The 17,350-nt window shown below is 35.5% G+C and overlaps 1 protein-coding gene across 5 annotated transcripts in view; it reads left to right on the top strand.

Moving 5' to 3' along the window:
- The window catches only part of LOC129443166 (microtubule cross-linking factor 1), a 75,109-nt gene that overhangs the window by 27,057 nt on the left and 30,702 nt on the right, over positions 1 to 17,350 (top strand). For all 5 annotated transcript variants that reach the window (XM_073864369.1, XM_073864373.1, XM_073864371.1 and 2 more), the window contains exon 4: positions 15,931 to 15,990. In XM_073864369.1, the coding sequence (XP_073720470.1) occupies positions 15,931 to 15,990 (60 nt within the window). The remainder of the gene's footprint in view (positions 1 to 15,930; positions 15,991 to 17,350) is intronic.

Genomic DNA, 17,350 nt, shown 5'->3' with positions numbered 1-17,350 from the left:
TGAAACAACCTAACATTTTTAATCTGTAGCATTGCTGTCATCTGACCTCCGCATGATGCACGTTCATGCATTAGGTTCAATCGGATGTGGCTGAGAATTTGAAAGGGGTCCATTGCAAATTACTCTCCTTCTGACAGCACAAAGGATTGTGGGTACTTTTAAAAAATCAATGCTCCATGCAGACATACATTAACATGCTGTTTCCATACCAATTATGATGTAATCCAGTATTATTATTACACATGCAAATTGTTTCACACTTTGCAAACTTCTGCTCTCCGTCAAAAATAAGATAATGATATTAACCGAATGCTCTCGCCACAAGTTATACGTTCATCAAATACTTTCACTTCAAATTCGCTTAATCCCAGCCTTAGGTCATTCAGAAATACCGATTTATTGGCAGAATCCATAAAGAGTCTGATAAAAATGCTCGTTTACAAGAAAACATGTCAGACGCACTTAGAGGGTTTTGCATCTGAAGTCTTCAATTGGATGCAGACAAACCAAGCATAGTCACTGGTTATGTCTTTAAAGTCACCATGAAACGGAAGTAGCAATAGTCTAATTTTCCCCACGGTACGAATGAATATTATATCTGAATTAAATGTAAGGTAAGGTAGAGCTGAACTTGAATTTGTCGTTTGAGTCGTTTGAAGTTGGGTCATGTTGCTTTTTGCTAATGGCTGCGATCTTTTCCCAGAACCGGACTTCGCCCACATGCCATATCATATGAGCTGAAGTAAAGAGAGATTGTTTTGAGGAGGGAACAAGATTTGCCTTTTTCATTAAAAATGAGGAGGACCCATTCATTTTTTTTTTAAATAATAAAGCTCACAGATAAGCCATTTGTAAAAATTACCACAATATTGCAAACCAAAATAGTTTTCCGTTTTCATTTCGATTAATTCTGTGTAAGGCTTCAGTGTTAAAGAGCGCCAATGGTCTGATTCACGATTTTACATTTTCTTTGGTTTGTAGGTGTGTATTAGTACATGTTAACTAGGGCTGGGTATTGTTAGGAATTTCGCAATTCGATTCCGATTCTTGAGGCTTCGATTCGATTAAATTCTATATTGATTTACTTGCTTCGATATCGATTCAATAATAAGAAAATACACAAGCAATTAAGTACCTGTGTATATTTTTAAATAATGTGTGTAGTATTACTAATGTTTGATCACGTTGATGGCGCAGGCTTGAAAGAAGTGCTGCTGTTTGCCATCTTTGATCTTTCTGTTTTGATAAAGCGCGTCTTGTACAATGCTGAACGCTCTCACTAGAGTGTTGCCCACAGCGCCACCACTGGCCGGGGGGCTGAATATTGAATTGAGAATCAAATAATTGCAATGCATTAATGAATCGATATTTTTACCCAGCCCTAATGTTAACAATATGCAAAATGTACATACCCCAAAGTAAACGATGACGCGAGCTATTGTCTCCAACGTAACTACAACAAACACACGGATTGTAGGCAACAGTTTACTTCCTGGGATTGGTGTTTAGACAAGATCGACATTATCATAATTCCTCTCTCTTGGACTCACAGCCTGTAAGTTAACTTCTGTTAGCATTGCATTGTGACCTTTCAAACATGGTAAGAAACGTCACATTTCCAGCTGACGTCAGAGGTATTCAGACCAATCAACACGTACAGAGTAGCTGGCCACAGTGCCTTTCAAATCAATGAGCTTTGTACAAAATCAGAGCATTTCAGGAAGACAGGAATATCTGGAGCTATAAAAATGCCTAAACCATGTAAACACATTGTATTATACCAAATACACAAAATAACAGTTTTTAGCAATGAAACAGGTGCTCTTTAAGTTGCTCAAAAGAAATGCATGAAAATCTGTTTCCAGTTTGACTTGTTTCCACAGTCAACGAACAATCACCAAAACATTCATTTCATTATAATTCATAGCTAACTAGAAGCTTCTTGTGCCAACCGTTAAACTCCCACAGATATCAATATAACCATCAAAATGAATGAGGAAGCAGGTCACCACTGTGTAAAGCTGTAGTGTTAAATATTTAAAGTGTCTGCATTCATTTTTCAGTCATTAGTTTCACCCTTTAAAGTCTACATATATTCCAGCCTGGCGAGCTCTACTGGTCCACACAGTGGCCTGAAACAGTCATTTTACAGTAAGAAGTTGCATGGAAAGAATTATGGTTTGACATCTGATCTTTGAAATGTGCAATAGGAATCTGTTCACAAGCAGAACTTTATACTCTGTTGTCTTGAAAATTCTGATTACATCTTTTTACAATGTTGGTTTACATTTTCATGTGTTTTCTTAACACTCGATTGTGTCTTACTAAAAGACAGTCACTATTGATTTGTTCCTGTTTCTTCTTTCTTTTTAATTATGCTCTTCTTACTCGTTTAGCCATCAAGTCGATCAGATTATTACAGAGAGTGAACAACAGAGCGTGACTCTGTCATTAGTGTTTTCTGCACACCTCACTTGCCATGTGCTTTACTGATGGATGTTTTCACACACTTGCCAATTGACACTGTATTAGTAAATATTATTGACCAAGGGCCAGATTTGCAAACCATCATTTTGGTACCATCAAATGCCTATCTAGTTATTTTTGTGACTGACCTTATTCCACATGCATTTGTAGGAGTTTCCCTTTCAGATGCAATGGGATTTAAATCAGGGGTGACCAACCCTCTTCCTGGAGATCTACTCTCCTGCATATTTTAGTTCCAACCCAGCTTCAACAAACCTGACTTTAATTTTTAGGTAGCCCTGAAATGCTTGATTGTCAGGTTCAGGTGTGTTTGGGGTTGGAGCTGTTCTCTGCAGGACAGTAGATCTCCAGGAACAGGGTTGGTCACCACTGATTTAAATGATTTACACAACACATTTCCTAATGTTTACGCATGTGATATTACTGGTATTTGTGTCATTATTTAACAGCAAAAATTGTAGCTGGTAAGAAGAGCCATCACAGAGATTAGAGAGTGTGTGGTATAATACAGAGGATTTTTTAACACATAACCGTTTGTTTGGAAAGTCAGAAGAACATATTATGTAAGGGATAATGTAGAGGCAGCCGGTAGTTATCGGGAAATAAGCCCCGACAGTGTGATCAGGACCCGACGCGAAGCGGAAGGTCTTGTATCACACTGAAGGGGCTTATTTACCCGATAACTACCGGCTGCCTCTACATTATCCCGCTTATTACACGGCTACTTGCCACATAAGAAAAAAAAACTGGACATGAATATGAATTTGAAAATTTTATTGGCATATTTGTTTTAAATTAACATTTTTATCCTTCCGCGAAACTTTGCACAGATGCATAAAATGATCGTAATACCTTATTAAGATCCTCTGCTTCATACTTGTCTGTCTCAATTTTTTTCTCTTTTAGCCAGTCTTTGAGAACTTTTAATGCCCATTCTGTATTTTTTTGTGTGTTGGCTTCGTAGCTGTCATGCTCTATTTTGTCAAGTTCAGTCTCAGTAAGCTCTCTGTGTCTTGTCGTTGTTCGTTCTTCTATCCACTGTTTAAATGTTTTTTTTTTTCCATACATGTAAAATTAATGTCAAATCTTAATCAATTCTTAATTGTGGTTGTCCAGTGTTTGTCACAAGATGGCGCCAAACAGTAATCTTTATTGGCGCGGAGCGATTTTACTCGTAAAAGTAGTACCGGCTATGCGTTATTACTTTGGAGCGGTTATTATTTGAAAAGAACAAACCTGCAAATGTCTCAACTGACCAATCAGAATCAAGTATTCCAGAGAGCCGTGTAATAATCAAAAATATTGTTTGCCAAGCTATGTTATTTTTTATTTGCTTAAGTAAATAAAAGAAAAGTCACACAATACCAGGTGTTTCGAAACTTCTTGTAAACCTTCATTTTTTTGTCCTCCACTTCTTTGCATTTTACTATGGCTTCATTAGCTGGTATTTCACACTTCAAAATTTCATCAGCGAAGTTTGTGGTGCTGAACTCAAGCGCATCAGGCGTTAGTAGATCACACGCACCTCATCAGCTCTGCTTATTTGCTACCCTAAACTTATTTTCCCTGCTCTTAGTAGATTGTTAGTCATTATGGAAATCAGCTGTTGCACCTGTGTTATGTAATTTGCGCTTATTTAGTAATGGATAGGGACTTGATGCTATTACAGTGAGCTTACAATAATCAGATATAAGGATTCATGTCATTCTACAGACTCATTTTATTATACTGTATTTATTTCATTAATAAATACTGGCTTGTGTTTTTAGAGAAACTATGAACATCTAAGTGTGTGCATTGGCCACCACAACTTAAGATGTGTATCTGCCTGTAGCTCAATTGGTACAGGATTGTGTTGGCAACACAAAGATCGTGGGTTCAAATATCAGGGAACTCGCATTATTGTTAAGATGTTAAGATAGCTTGAATGCACTGTAAGTTACTTTGGATAAAAGCCTTCGTGTAAACACCTGAATCGATACGATTGAGGTCGATCAGATGCAATTTTCGATCGTATTGAAAGGGGGAAGTGTGTCCCTGGTTCAAACCCTGGCTAGGTCAGGTGGCCCTTCTGTGTGGAGTTTGCATGTTCTCCCTGTACCAGCCTGGGTCTGACTCCGGTTTCCTCCCACAGGCCAAAAACATGCAAGTTAGGCAAATTGGAGATGCCAAATTGCCCCTCCCCAAACCTGTGTCTGGATTAACTTGTCTGAATAAACTTGTGTGTGATTTAACCGGTTCTTGCCATGAATATAGCCATAGATGCTGAAATGGCGTAAAGAAGAAAGAAAGAAAGGGGTGTTGTATTGTGATCTATGATCCGATCAGCAGGAGAAAAGTATGCATGTACTGTAAATGCATGAATTGTAGTATTTTCTCAATCGGATGCAAAAATACCTTGTGCACATGCACAGAACAATTGTGCTTAAGTTCACCTTATATATATATATATATATTATATATATATATATATATATATATATATATATATATATATATATATAATATATATATTATATATATTATATATATATATATATATATATATATATATATTTATATATATATATATATATATATATATATATATATAATATATATATATATATATATATATATATATTATATATATATTATATATATATATATATATATATATATATATATATAGTATATATATATATATATAATATATATATATATATATATATATATATATATATATATATAAAACATTTATTATAACATGTTAAAATTGCCACTTTGTAGGTGGGAACAAAAATGTGGTGTTTTGAGTGTGTCCCTTTAAATGCAAATGAGCTGATCTCTGCACTAAATAGCACTGTCGTGGTTGGATAGTGCAGATTAAGGGTGCGGAATTATTATAATAAGGTCCCCTTCTGACATCACAGGGGGAGTCAAATTTCAATGACCTATTTTTTCACATGCTTGCAGAGAATGTTTTACTAAAACTAAGTTACTGGGTTGATCTTTTTTACATTTTCTAGGTTGATAGAAGCACTGGGGACCCAACTATAGCACTTAAACATGTAAAAAGTTCGATTTTTATAATGTGTCCCCTTTAAAGGTGACGTGTGTGAATTCTAGCGGCATCTAGTGGTGAGGTTGCGAATTGCAACCAACGTCTCAGTCCACGGCTCACTCATCGCTTTTGAAAAACATAGAGAAGCTACGGTAGCAACCACAGGACAAACATGTCGTAGTCGGAGACAACTTAGTAAAAAAAGTTTGTCCGTTAAGAGCTTCTGTAGAAACATGGCGGCACAAAATGGTGACTTCCATGTAAGTGGACCCTCGGTGTATGTAGATAAAAAGGTCTCATTCTAAGGTAATAAAAACATAACGATTCATTATGAAAGATCTGTATACACCACTGATATTATAGTTATGTATACTATTTTATACCACGGGTCTGTTGAATGCTGCATTCTGATTGGCTGAGAAATGCTCTATGGGTGTTGATTATTTTTCTGTAAACCGCACACCTAATTTTTCAAATGTCTTAAAAATAGGCACCAGAGCAATGTTTGTGGTAACCGTGGTATAAGCGGAATAATTGACTCCGGTCCTTTGAATTATTTGAAAATAATGCACACCTGCGGTGTAACGGCACTCCGCTTCGCGTCGTGCCGCATGACCACCTTGGTGTGCATTATTTTCTTATAATTCAATGGCCCGTCGTCAATTATTCCTTACATATTGCATTTCTATCAAGAGATCCTCCTAAAACGTACACACTGAACCTTTAATGGAAAGCTTTTTTATTCAGCTTTCAGATAATGTATAAATCTCAATTTTAAAAATTAACCCTTATGACTGGTTTTGTGGTCCAGGGCCAGATATGTGAAACATTGCTATTCACAGTCAGAAACTATTTTTCCAGCGTAAGTAAGGCTTTTAGTGATTTTACTTTAAAGTTGCATCGATTCATATTTTTTGCTTTAATATTTATTTTATGTGGTTTTATAAAAACTGTAAGGTTGTATTGTTAATAAGTCATAGATGAAGTGGCTTTAGCCTTGGCTTATTCACGATACAGCACAGCCTCTTGTGTTTTATTTCTTTTATCGCTACTGTAAAATAACATTATTCATACCATTAAACCCATTGAATAAAAGGTATTCGTTGACTATCGATCACTGCAGTTTCATGGCTTTTCGTAAGTGTCGTTGTCACAGCAGAATGAAACAGACATCCAGACGTTCGGTGGTAACACCAGCCGAGAGACGGTCAGTTGTTGTCATGGAAACACAGAGCTGTTGCTATAAACAAACATCTTCATAAATCTTTGCCACAAAGCCCAGAAAATTTATTTTCACCATTTCTTTGCTGTTAAGTCCCAACAAGCCTTCGGTATGGACACATGAGAAACTGTGTTGCAGTATCACATACAATATAAACAAAATGTACATGCACATCTTCAAGTTCAATGGTTACGTGTTTGCCAGGATGGCAAATATTGACCTCCATTAAAGAGCTAATCATTCATTAGTGTTCATAAAGACAAAAATGCACTGCTTTATCATGAACTGGCAACCAGGTCTCTCTCGCTCTCTCTCTCTCTCTCTCTCTCTCTCTCTCTCTCTCTCTCTCTCTCTCTCTCTCTCTCTCTCTCTCTCTCTCTCTCTCTCTCTCTCTCTCTCTCTCTCTCTCTCTCTCTCTCTCTCTCTCAAAAACTACATTATATATTTTTAAAGTCAGAACAATGTTGTAACGCAATAAAAGAGCTGCAGGGTTGTATCACAGCATTAGGTAATGAAGCATGCCGTTTCACAAAGACATCCTGAAAGGACAAAATAATCTTAACAGCCATGAATACACCCTCTATTGTGTTCAGGTTACTGCATTTTAAACCCTGTAATTACCTTAATGTGATTTTATGTTGCCTTTTGTTTTGTCTGTTCGGCTAAAAAGTATTTATTTTTATATTAGCTTCTTCAGATGGATATCTTAATGGTGCATTATGGTCTTTATCTTTGCTTTTATTATCTATTAGCACATGTTTGATGGGTCTGAGAAATGAGAACACTGCCATAAGCCAAACCCTTATGAAATAAGTCTTTAAATATTTATTTTAATTTTATTAAAAATAACAAAAGGCCGTTTAGCAGCTCTCACAAGTTATGACAAAGTAGGCATAAAGTAAAAGGCAAGAAAGTAAATACGAAATATAAACGCAACATATACCATATAAATACAGAAAAAATGTATACAGTATACGGTGGTGCACTTTAGAATGAAGTTATGTAATGAAAATATAGTAATCTAGTAGGGCTAGCAAAAGATTAATCGCGATTAATCGCATACAAAATAAAAGTTTGTTTTTGCATAGTATATGTGTGTGCATTGTGGAAAAATTATTTTGTATATATTAATACACACACACACACATGCATGCATGTATTTAAAAAACATTAACATGTGTATATATTTGAAGAGTTTCGTTGCAAAACGAGATAAATCCATTTTTTTTATATTTTTGTCAAAACATGTTTATTATTATGTTATCATGTTATTATTTTGTTTTATGGTGCTACTTAGCTGTATTTTTTTAAATTATGAAGGTTTAAATCAAAACAAACCAACTGCAGTTGCATTGAAATTAATTGGAATGCACAACCAAAAAACGAGATTTCTGAACAATTAAAAAAACGGTGGTTATCTCGTTTTGCAACGAAACTCTTCATTTATTTATTTATATTTTTAAATATATGTTTTATATAAATGAAAAAATATATAGGTTAGTAACATTTTTCTTAATTGTGTGTATTGTGTGTAAATACAGCAGGGAAAATAAGTATTTGACACATCAGCATTTTTATCCGTAAGGGGATTTCACTTTATTTATTATGACTCAACTTGTATACTTAAATGTTCTGATTTCTTTGAATGAATTCAATATTTGGCTGATAAAAATGCAGATGTGTCAAATACTTATTTATATATACATTATCCTTACACATAAATATATTATGCAAACAAACTTTTATTTTGTATGCGCGATTAATCGCGATTAATCTTTTGATACCTCTATAATCTAGTGATCTGCATTCCTCTGTGGTAATACCGTAGTATTGTTTAAAGTACTCTACAGTAGCATTTAATATGATGGAAAGAATCAAATATGATGATATTACTCTTATAAACTATCACTGTACTTGCATGTTTTTTTAGACCAGATTTAAACATCGGTCAAGCTTGTGTATATGTGTTGTGCTATTTGTTAGCGAGTAGATGCTGTGTGTTTCTCCAGAGATGTGTTGTGTGTCATTGAGTCGACCTCAGTTTTATCTTTGCTTACTATCACACAGCAGGCTCAGTCTCTCCTGCAGGTCAGGTTTACTTAGCATGAGATATTAGATCTCAGTAAACCATGAATCAGCTCAAATATGTCCATCCTTAATTTCTGCAATCTGTACACTGTAAGATTGGTTTCAGTATAGTACATCATAATAGTCTTCTTTAATTAACTTTGTTGATTTGCCATCTGCTGTACTATATATAGATATATATGTCTGTATATGTCTTTCTTCTCATCTGCTGCCCACAGCAGGAAGTCTTTGTGGATTAAGCAAAAAACATTCAGCACCTCTCAGAAACGTACAAAAAAAGATAATTTTAGATTAATGACTATTCAGAGTATTGACATTGGCTTAACCTATATATATATATATATATATATAGGTACTTATTTTTATGAAAACCTCAATTTCGACCAAAATCAACATTTGTACTTTCTTTTGCCTGCGGCTGAAAATTAGACGTGCGCATCACATTTGTTTTGTGTCTAAACTTGTCTAGTTCACTGCACCGACCGTCTGTTTCTATGCACTGATGCTGAAGATGGTTTGATCTGTCAGGTCTGATGTACTGCTTATCAGGACTGAGCTGATCTGATTTGGGATGAGGCCACACAGTAGGATTAGTTGACTTTAGTTAGACTGCGATTATCTAAGCCTAAATGAGCCCCTGTGGGCATTATGTGTCATATGAATCTTCTCTGATTTTCTTTCCAGGGGGAATATAATGTTCTAATAGCTCAGGTTTGCTTGTTTATACCTCAGGAGACTTTAGGGAGCGGTTGCAGACAGAGTTTAGATTAATCCAGGACTTAGCCTTAGTTATATCAGGACATTTAAGTCGGTTTTACAAACAAACCTTACAAAAAACAATACTGGTGTGCATGTTGAGACAAAACAATGGCACTGATATATGTTAAAGGAATAGTCTACTCATTTTCAATATTGAAATATGTTATTACCTTAACTAAGAATTGTTGATACATCCCTCTATCATCTGTGTGCGTGCACGTAAGCGCTGGAGCGCGCTGCGACGCTTCGATAGCATTTAGCTTAGCCCCATTCATTCAATGGTACCATTTAGAGATAAAGTTAGAAGTGACCAAACACATCAACGTTTTTCCTATTTAAGACGAGTAGTTATACGAGCAAGTTTGGTGGTACAAAATAAAACGTAGCGCTTTTCTAAGCGGATTTAAAAGAGGAACTATATTTTATGGCGTAATAGCACTTTTGGGAGTACTTTGACTCGCCTGAAAAGTCCGCTCCCCTTCTCCCTCTCATAATGGGAGAGGGAGGGTATTACTGCGCCAAGTCAAAGTACTCCCAAAAGTGCTAACATGTAGCTCCTCTTTTAAATCCGCTTAGAAAAGTGCTACGTTTTATTTTGTACCACCAAACTTGCTCGTATAACTACTCGTCTTAAATAGGAAAAACGTTGATGTGTTTGGTCACTTCTAACTTTATCTCTGTTTGATACCATTGAATGAATGGGGCTAAGCTAAATGCTATCGAAGCGTCGCAGCGCGCTCCAGCGCTTACGTGCACGCACTAAGATGATAGAGGGATGTATCAACAATTCTTAGTTAAGGTAATAACATATTTTAATATTGAAAATGAGTAGACTATTCCTTTAAGATATGTCAGTGCAAGATGTTTTAAATGAAGGGAGCTCAAACATGCATTTTAGTCTGGGACTAGAATAAACCCTGTCCGTCAAACTGCCCTAAGTCTTTTTGGACATGGCCTTGCGTTTAGAGGGGTCAGGCTTGTAACCCGAATGTGATTTTCACAGCTTGCAGGAAGCGAATAACGTGCACTTAAGTAAGGCCATTACATCACTTTCCCTTTTCTTTAAGTATCAGTTTCTTTAATACTTAGTAGTAGGCTACAACATTTTCATTTAGCAGACACTTTTATCCACAATGATTTACAATGTGAGGACAACTTTATTGTTGACATACAACTCTTGTTGCTTTTGAAGAGAGTATTTACTGAGACTGCAAATCTCTGAACAGTGTAAGATGTTGAGATCTAATGATTATTTTCATAATAGATTAATTGGGCAATTGTGTATATATTTATATATGTATGTATTTATTTATTTATTTATTTATTGACTAATGAGATAAAAACCCCTTTTTTTCACTTATTATAGCTAAATAAGGCACTAAATTAAGGTATTCACATGTAGAAGTGTCATTTTAAAAGTGCAAAAGCCACACACTACTACAGAGTTTTACTAATATAAACCTTTTGATATTTTAAGCAAAAAAAGTTTGTGTAGTTTAAAACAGTAAAATAGAAAGAATCTTTAAATGTGAAAATATATATAAACCAAACAATTTAAATCTTCAGGGATGTGGTGGTGAGGAAATTTTTGCCAAAGATTAATAAACTCAGTTTAATAACTAAATTTAAATCTCAACTTTAGACCTTGATGAGTATTAACATTATTCATAATTAACTAAACAAATAAGCCATTATGATATGAGAGTGATTTAAATGCGTCTTACAGTAATAAAAACCTGGTTTTCCCCCTTATTTTAAAGTGTACCTATTTTATTGCTAAAAAATAACGTTATTTTGTGTATTTGGTATAATAATGTTTAAAATAATGCGTTTGCATAGTTTTGCTTTAAAAACACATTGTTTTCCACATACCATACATTTTTGTAGCTCCAACTATCCCTGTCTTCCTGAAATACACTGATTGTGTACAAAACTCATCGATTTGAAAAGCGCTGTGTCTCTGGTTGGCCAGCTAATCTGTACGTTGTGATTGGTCTTTGTGATTGGTCGTTGTGAAAGTATAAGCAGTGGGGTGATAGGGCTTTCGCTGTTGCTGGCCCTAAGCTTTGGAATAAGCTCCCCCCTGACATGCGTATTATTACCGAGGTTGCCCTTTTTAAGACCAAACTTAAAACGTATTTGTTTAAATTGGCATTTGATACGCAGTAGTGTGTGACTTGATGATGTTTTGTCTTCTTTTATTCTTTTTTTTTTGTATGGTGTGATTTCAAATGATGTGTCATTTGTATTCGATGTGAAGCACTTTGGGCACCTTGTGGTTGCTGGAAAGTGCTATAGAAATAAAGTTGATTTGATTTGATTTGATTTGATTTGGTCTGAATACCTCTGACGTCAGGCGGAAATGTGAAGCTCGCTCCTTACCATGTTTGAAAGATTCGCTCACAATGCAATGCTAACAGGAGTTAATTTACAGGCTGTACGTCCAAGAGGGAGTCTTTACTACATCACCAATCCCAGGAAGTAAACTGTTGCCTACAATCCGCTTGTTTGTTGTAGTCCAAGAAAAGAGATTTACGTTGGAGATAACTCGCGTAATTGTTTACTTTGGGGTTTGTACTTTTGCATATCGTTAACATGTACTAATACACACTTACACACCAAAGGAAATGTAAATTCGTGAATCTCTTTAAAACAGGTGCTCTTTAAAACAGATGCTTAGTTTGTGGTTCATACTATTTTTGTGTAAACGCAACAACAATTAAAGTAATAAAAACTCACTTATATTAAAGGACAAAATGTAACCTTTATTATAGCGTTCATTTGTGCTTTTGCTTCCATCATTGCCCTGTCAGGGTTGCCAGAGCTGCATAATAAAACCAGCCCAGTGGCCATCTAAAATTAGTCCAAAAGCATTCCAATGACTTTTCGCAGCAAAATACCAACAACTAATGAAGAAAATCCTACCATCTCTAACCAGCAGAAAAACAACCGAAACTTAAAAAGTTTAAAATTAACCCAATTCAGAATTTTCATCAAAATGCAGAGGACCTGGCAAAGCTGCCTTGCTTTTAAACAAGCTGGTCATGCAGTGAGAAGAAGTGCATGATAAACTTTCAGCTCCCGTTGTATGAAGAAATAGCGCCTGACTAGGGCTGTCACAATTATTAAATAATCATTTCATCGCGATTGTTTGACCTCATCGCGATGATTTTAGATCACCGCAATGATTGCACATCTCTCTAAACAACACAAGGGGGAGCTACAGCGCCTGTATAAACAAGACCATAGATTACTTTTAAATATGTGTTATGGGTATTAATATTTACTGGCAGGTAAAATTTATTTTAATTAGATTTATATAATTATAATTTATAAAAGAATTATAGATTTATAATTATAATGACAACAATATGTGAAAATTATTTCCTAAACAAAGAAAAAGTATGAGGATTAAATATCCAAGGCAATAAAATAGGCAATTAATCATAACCGTGACAGCCGATTACAGCCTACGCCTGACTTTAATTTTAAGTGCACAGCTTGCACTGTGAGAAAGCTTGTGACATCATATACATTGAAAACGAATTTCATTATCGATTTTTTTGTTGTTGATTTTATCGATTAGTTTTTGCAGCCCTAAATCTTTCTGTTTTGTAGTCTAATCTGGCTTTGCCAGTAAGCTGCACCTGTTATATTACATAAAAGTCCAGGCATGTACTGATGTCTTTCCAATTAGATAATGTAAGAAGAGGCCACAAACTACAAATGAGGGAAGAAATACACATGCATATGACTGGCGTGTTCTTGAATGTTACTATTGCTATATAAACAAAGCCAGAGCAACATCCTCCCTTCCAAATGCTCACAACATCATAGCCTCATTGTGGCAGTTTTGCTTACTTGGGCGCCACCCAAATTTTCTTCATAAAATGTAAAAATGTATGATTTGAATATGCTTTTGACAGAGGGGATACAATTAAACTGTTTTAAGCTGCATAACGTTGCATATTTCATTTAATCTGTTTTGATGAATGTTAGAGAGAAAGACTGGCAGATTGGGTAATTGAGTGTTTTGTGAACTGATGCATTAATGCATTTGTGTAACGTAATCTGTTTTTGTGTATAAACTAGGGCTGGGTATCGATTCAGATGTTCTGGATCGATTCGATTTCGATTCATAAGCTATCGGATCGATTCAGTTTCAGTTCTCTGAACATAAGTGTACCAGTGGGTAATTAATAAAAAGAAATAAATTAATTATATTACACTTTTTTATTTTAGGTAAACTTGGGTACATTATAGAACCTATCTCTAATTTTCAAGTGCATTCAGTTATGTTAAAATACAATACAATTTTGATGCAAAATGAAAAATGTATGCTGAAAAAGTCAAAACAGTTGCATTACTTGATCAAACAGGATCAGGTTATTGCATTAAAAAAAAATCGATTCGTGGCCTTTGAGAATCGATTTTTAATCGACCATGTTTTAAAAAACGATTAATCGATAAATAGATTTTTTGCCCAGCCCTAGTATAAACCCTATAAAGCAAGAGATTTCATTCGCAGCCTTATGGATTACATACCCGGTAAGTGCTGCCAGACACACATATAAGTATAATCGACCTAAAATTGCTTTGTATTATGTTTTCTGTGATTTACCAAATAAAAACTAAATTTAAAACAGGATTAAAGATGTAAATGCAGCTGGATTGTACAAAGCGCACACCCAGTATTTAAGATTTTTTCAGTGGTTTTAATCATTTTGCTATGTGGTTGCTTTTTGTATGATACAACAAGCAAGCAACCCTCCATTTTAATTCTTTTCTTATCACCAATAGTGATGTCTGCATTAAAATAAAAGACTATGTACATTTAAGAGTTCACATGCAAAAGCCGCTGAGTAAAGTGACTGAATAAAAAGCTTTCTATTGATGCATGACTTACTATTTGAAAATCCGTAATATCCAAGGGTGTAAAAATCACAATATTGAGAAAATCACCTTTAAAGTTGTCCAAATTAAGTCATTAGCATATTACTAATGATACATTTTTATATATTTATGGCAGGAATATCTTAATAAAGCATAATCTTTACTTAATACTTAATGGGGCGGTTTCCCAGACAGGGTTTAGATTAGTCCAGGACTAGGCCTTGGTTATATTAGGACATTTAAGTAGTACAAACAAACCTTATACAAAAAAAAAAACAATACTTTTGTGCATCTTGAGACAAAACAATGGCACTGATATATGTGAAGACATGGTATTTTTAAATGAAGGAAGCTGAAACACGCATTTTAGTCTGGTACTAGGAAAAGCTCTGTCCGGGAAGTCGCCCCAATATGTTTTTTGGCATAAAAATGAAACATAAGTGCCTGATAAAAATGCTCATGTCAGACGTACTTAGAGGGTTTTGCATCTGAACCCTTCATTTGTTTTCTTTTTGGTTTCACAAGTGATTTGATTGATGTTTCTTTGGCCATGACCTCACTGGTGAAAGTAAATCAGAAAATTGTGAATCATAAATTGTATCCATATTAAAACCCACCCAAACCCACATTAAAATTACATCACCCCCCCCCCCCCCCCTTCTCTCAGTGAGTGAATTTGTGTGTGTGATACAGTTTTTCTGCACAGGAAATGATTTAAAGGTTTTGCACTCGTTCCCCTCCCATTATGAGACGCCCCTGTCACACTTTCCATCTGTCTGGCCATAAATGATTCAAGCTAAACTGGTCACCAGCAGCCGCTATTTAGTATATGACCTCAATATAGTACAGCAGGCCATAGTTTACCATTGTCTGTTTAACCTCCTAAGACCAAATTTTTTGTTGTTTGCACCATAATAATTAATTCTGGAACCTGTTGTGCACAAACGTGGACAATCACACTGCTTCATGTTCAAAGAAAAATATTTGGTTATTATATTTATTGGTTCTTCCTAACCCCAAATAGCTGGAAGAAAACCAAAGCTCGTTTATCACATGACTTTTGTTGCACATACTGTGTATCCTGTGCATAGTGATGCTGTATTTTATGTCATGCAAAAGTCTTTTAATAACACAGGGTCTATTTTAAGGCATCTGAAAGGCATTAGGGAAGTTGAACTGAATTACAGTGCACTGTGATGTACAGTATTCATAATAACAGGTTTAAGCTTTATGTTGTTTCATAATTTGTGGTTTGATTAAATGAGACGTTTTGAAATTCAAAATGAGTCATTTCTATACAAAAGCTCCTGTGTGTCCCATTTCTTCATGAAGGTTACAGGCCTCATAACTAAAATCTAGATCACATATTTTGCTACAGTGGTTTGTTTCTTCTGGTGGTTCTCTATAGAGGTTTTAAATGTGTTCGTGTGTCTTTCAGACCGCTCTGCGCAGACGGGGGAGCAGAGAAACATTCAAAGACAAGAAGTCATTAACTCAGGTGTGTACAAATGCAAACGCAGGCTTTGTTTTATGATACGAAAAAGAGTTTGTTTTCTATGAAAAATGTGAGTGTTGTACAACCCCAAAACAGAAAAAGTTGGGACACTGTAGAAATTGTGAGTAAAAAAGGAATGGAATAATTTACAAATCTCATAAACTTATATTTTATTCACAGTAGAATATAGATAACATATCAAATGTTGAAAGTAAGATATTTTGAAATGTCATGCCAAATATTGGCTCATTTTGGATTTCATGAGAGCTACACATTCCAAAAAAAGTTGGGACAGGTAGCAATAAGAGGCCAGAAAAGTTAAATGTACATATAAGGAACAGCTGGAAGAGGACCAATGTTTAGGAATAGGAATGTTGTCCCATTCTTGTCTAATACAGACGTCTAGTTGCTCAACTGTCTTAGGTCTTCTTTGTCGCATCTTCCTCTTTATGATGCACCAAATCTTTTCTATGGGTGAAAGATCTGGACTGCAGGCTGGCCATTTCAGTACTCAGATCCTTCTTCTACGTAGCCATGATGTTGTAATTGATGCAGTATGTGGTCTGGCATTGTCTTGTTGGAAAATGCAATGTCTTCCCTGAAAGAGACGACGTCTGAATGGGATCATATGTATCTAGAACTTGGATAAACCTTTCAGCATTGATGGTGCCTTTCCAGATGTGTAAGCTGCCCATGCCACACGTACTCATGACCCCAAACCATCAGTGATGCAGGCTTCTGAAAAGAGCGCTAATAACAACTTGGGTTGTCATTGTCCTCTTTAGTCCGGATGAAATGGCATCCCAGTTTTTCAAAAAGAACTTCAAATTTTGATTTGTTGGACCACAGAACAGTTTTCCACTTTGCCAAAGTCCATTTTAAATGAGCCTTGCCCATGGAAAACGGCTGTGCTTCTGGATCATGTTAAGATATGGCTTCTTTTTTGACCTATTGAGTTTTAGCTGGCAACAGCGAATGACACGGTGGATTGTGTTCACTGACAATGTTTTCTGGAAGTATTCCTGAGTCCATGTTGTGATTTCCATTACAGTAGCATTCCTGTATGTGATGCAGTGCCGTCTGAGAGCTCGAAGATCACGGGCATCCAGTATGGTTTTCCGGTCTTGACCCTTACGCACAGAGATTGTTCCAGATTCTCTGAATCTTTGAATGATATTATGCACTGTAGATGATGATAACTTCAATCTCATTGCAATTTTTCTCTGAGAAACTCAGAAAACTATTTTTCGCTGCAGCATTGGGGGAATTGGTGATTCTCTGCCCATCTTGACTTCTGACAGACACTGACACTCTGAGAGGCTCTTTTTATATCCAATCATGTTGCAAATTGACCTAATAAGTT

Source organism: Misgurnus anguillicaudatus, unplaced genomic scaffold (genome assembly GCF_027580225.2).
Source record: "Misgurnus anguillicaudatus unplaced genomic scaffold, ASM2758022v2 HiC_scaffold_26, whole genome shotgun sequence".
Taxonomy (NCBI): domain Eukaryota; kingdom Metazoa; phylum Chordata; class Actinopteri; order Cypriniformes; family Cobitidae; genus Misgurnus; species Misgurnus anguillicaudatus.
Note: the sequence above shows the minus strand (reverse complement) of the source record. Positions and strands in the feature narration are given on the sequence as shown.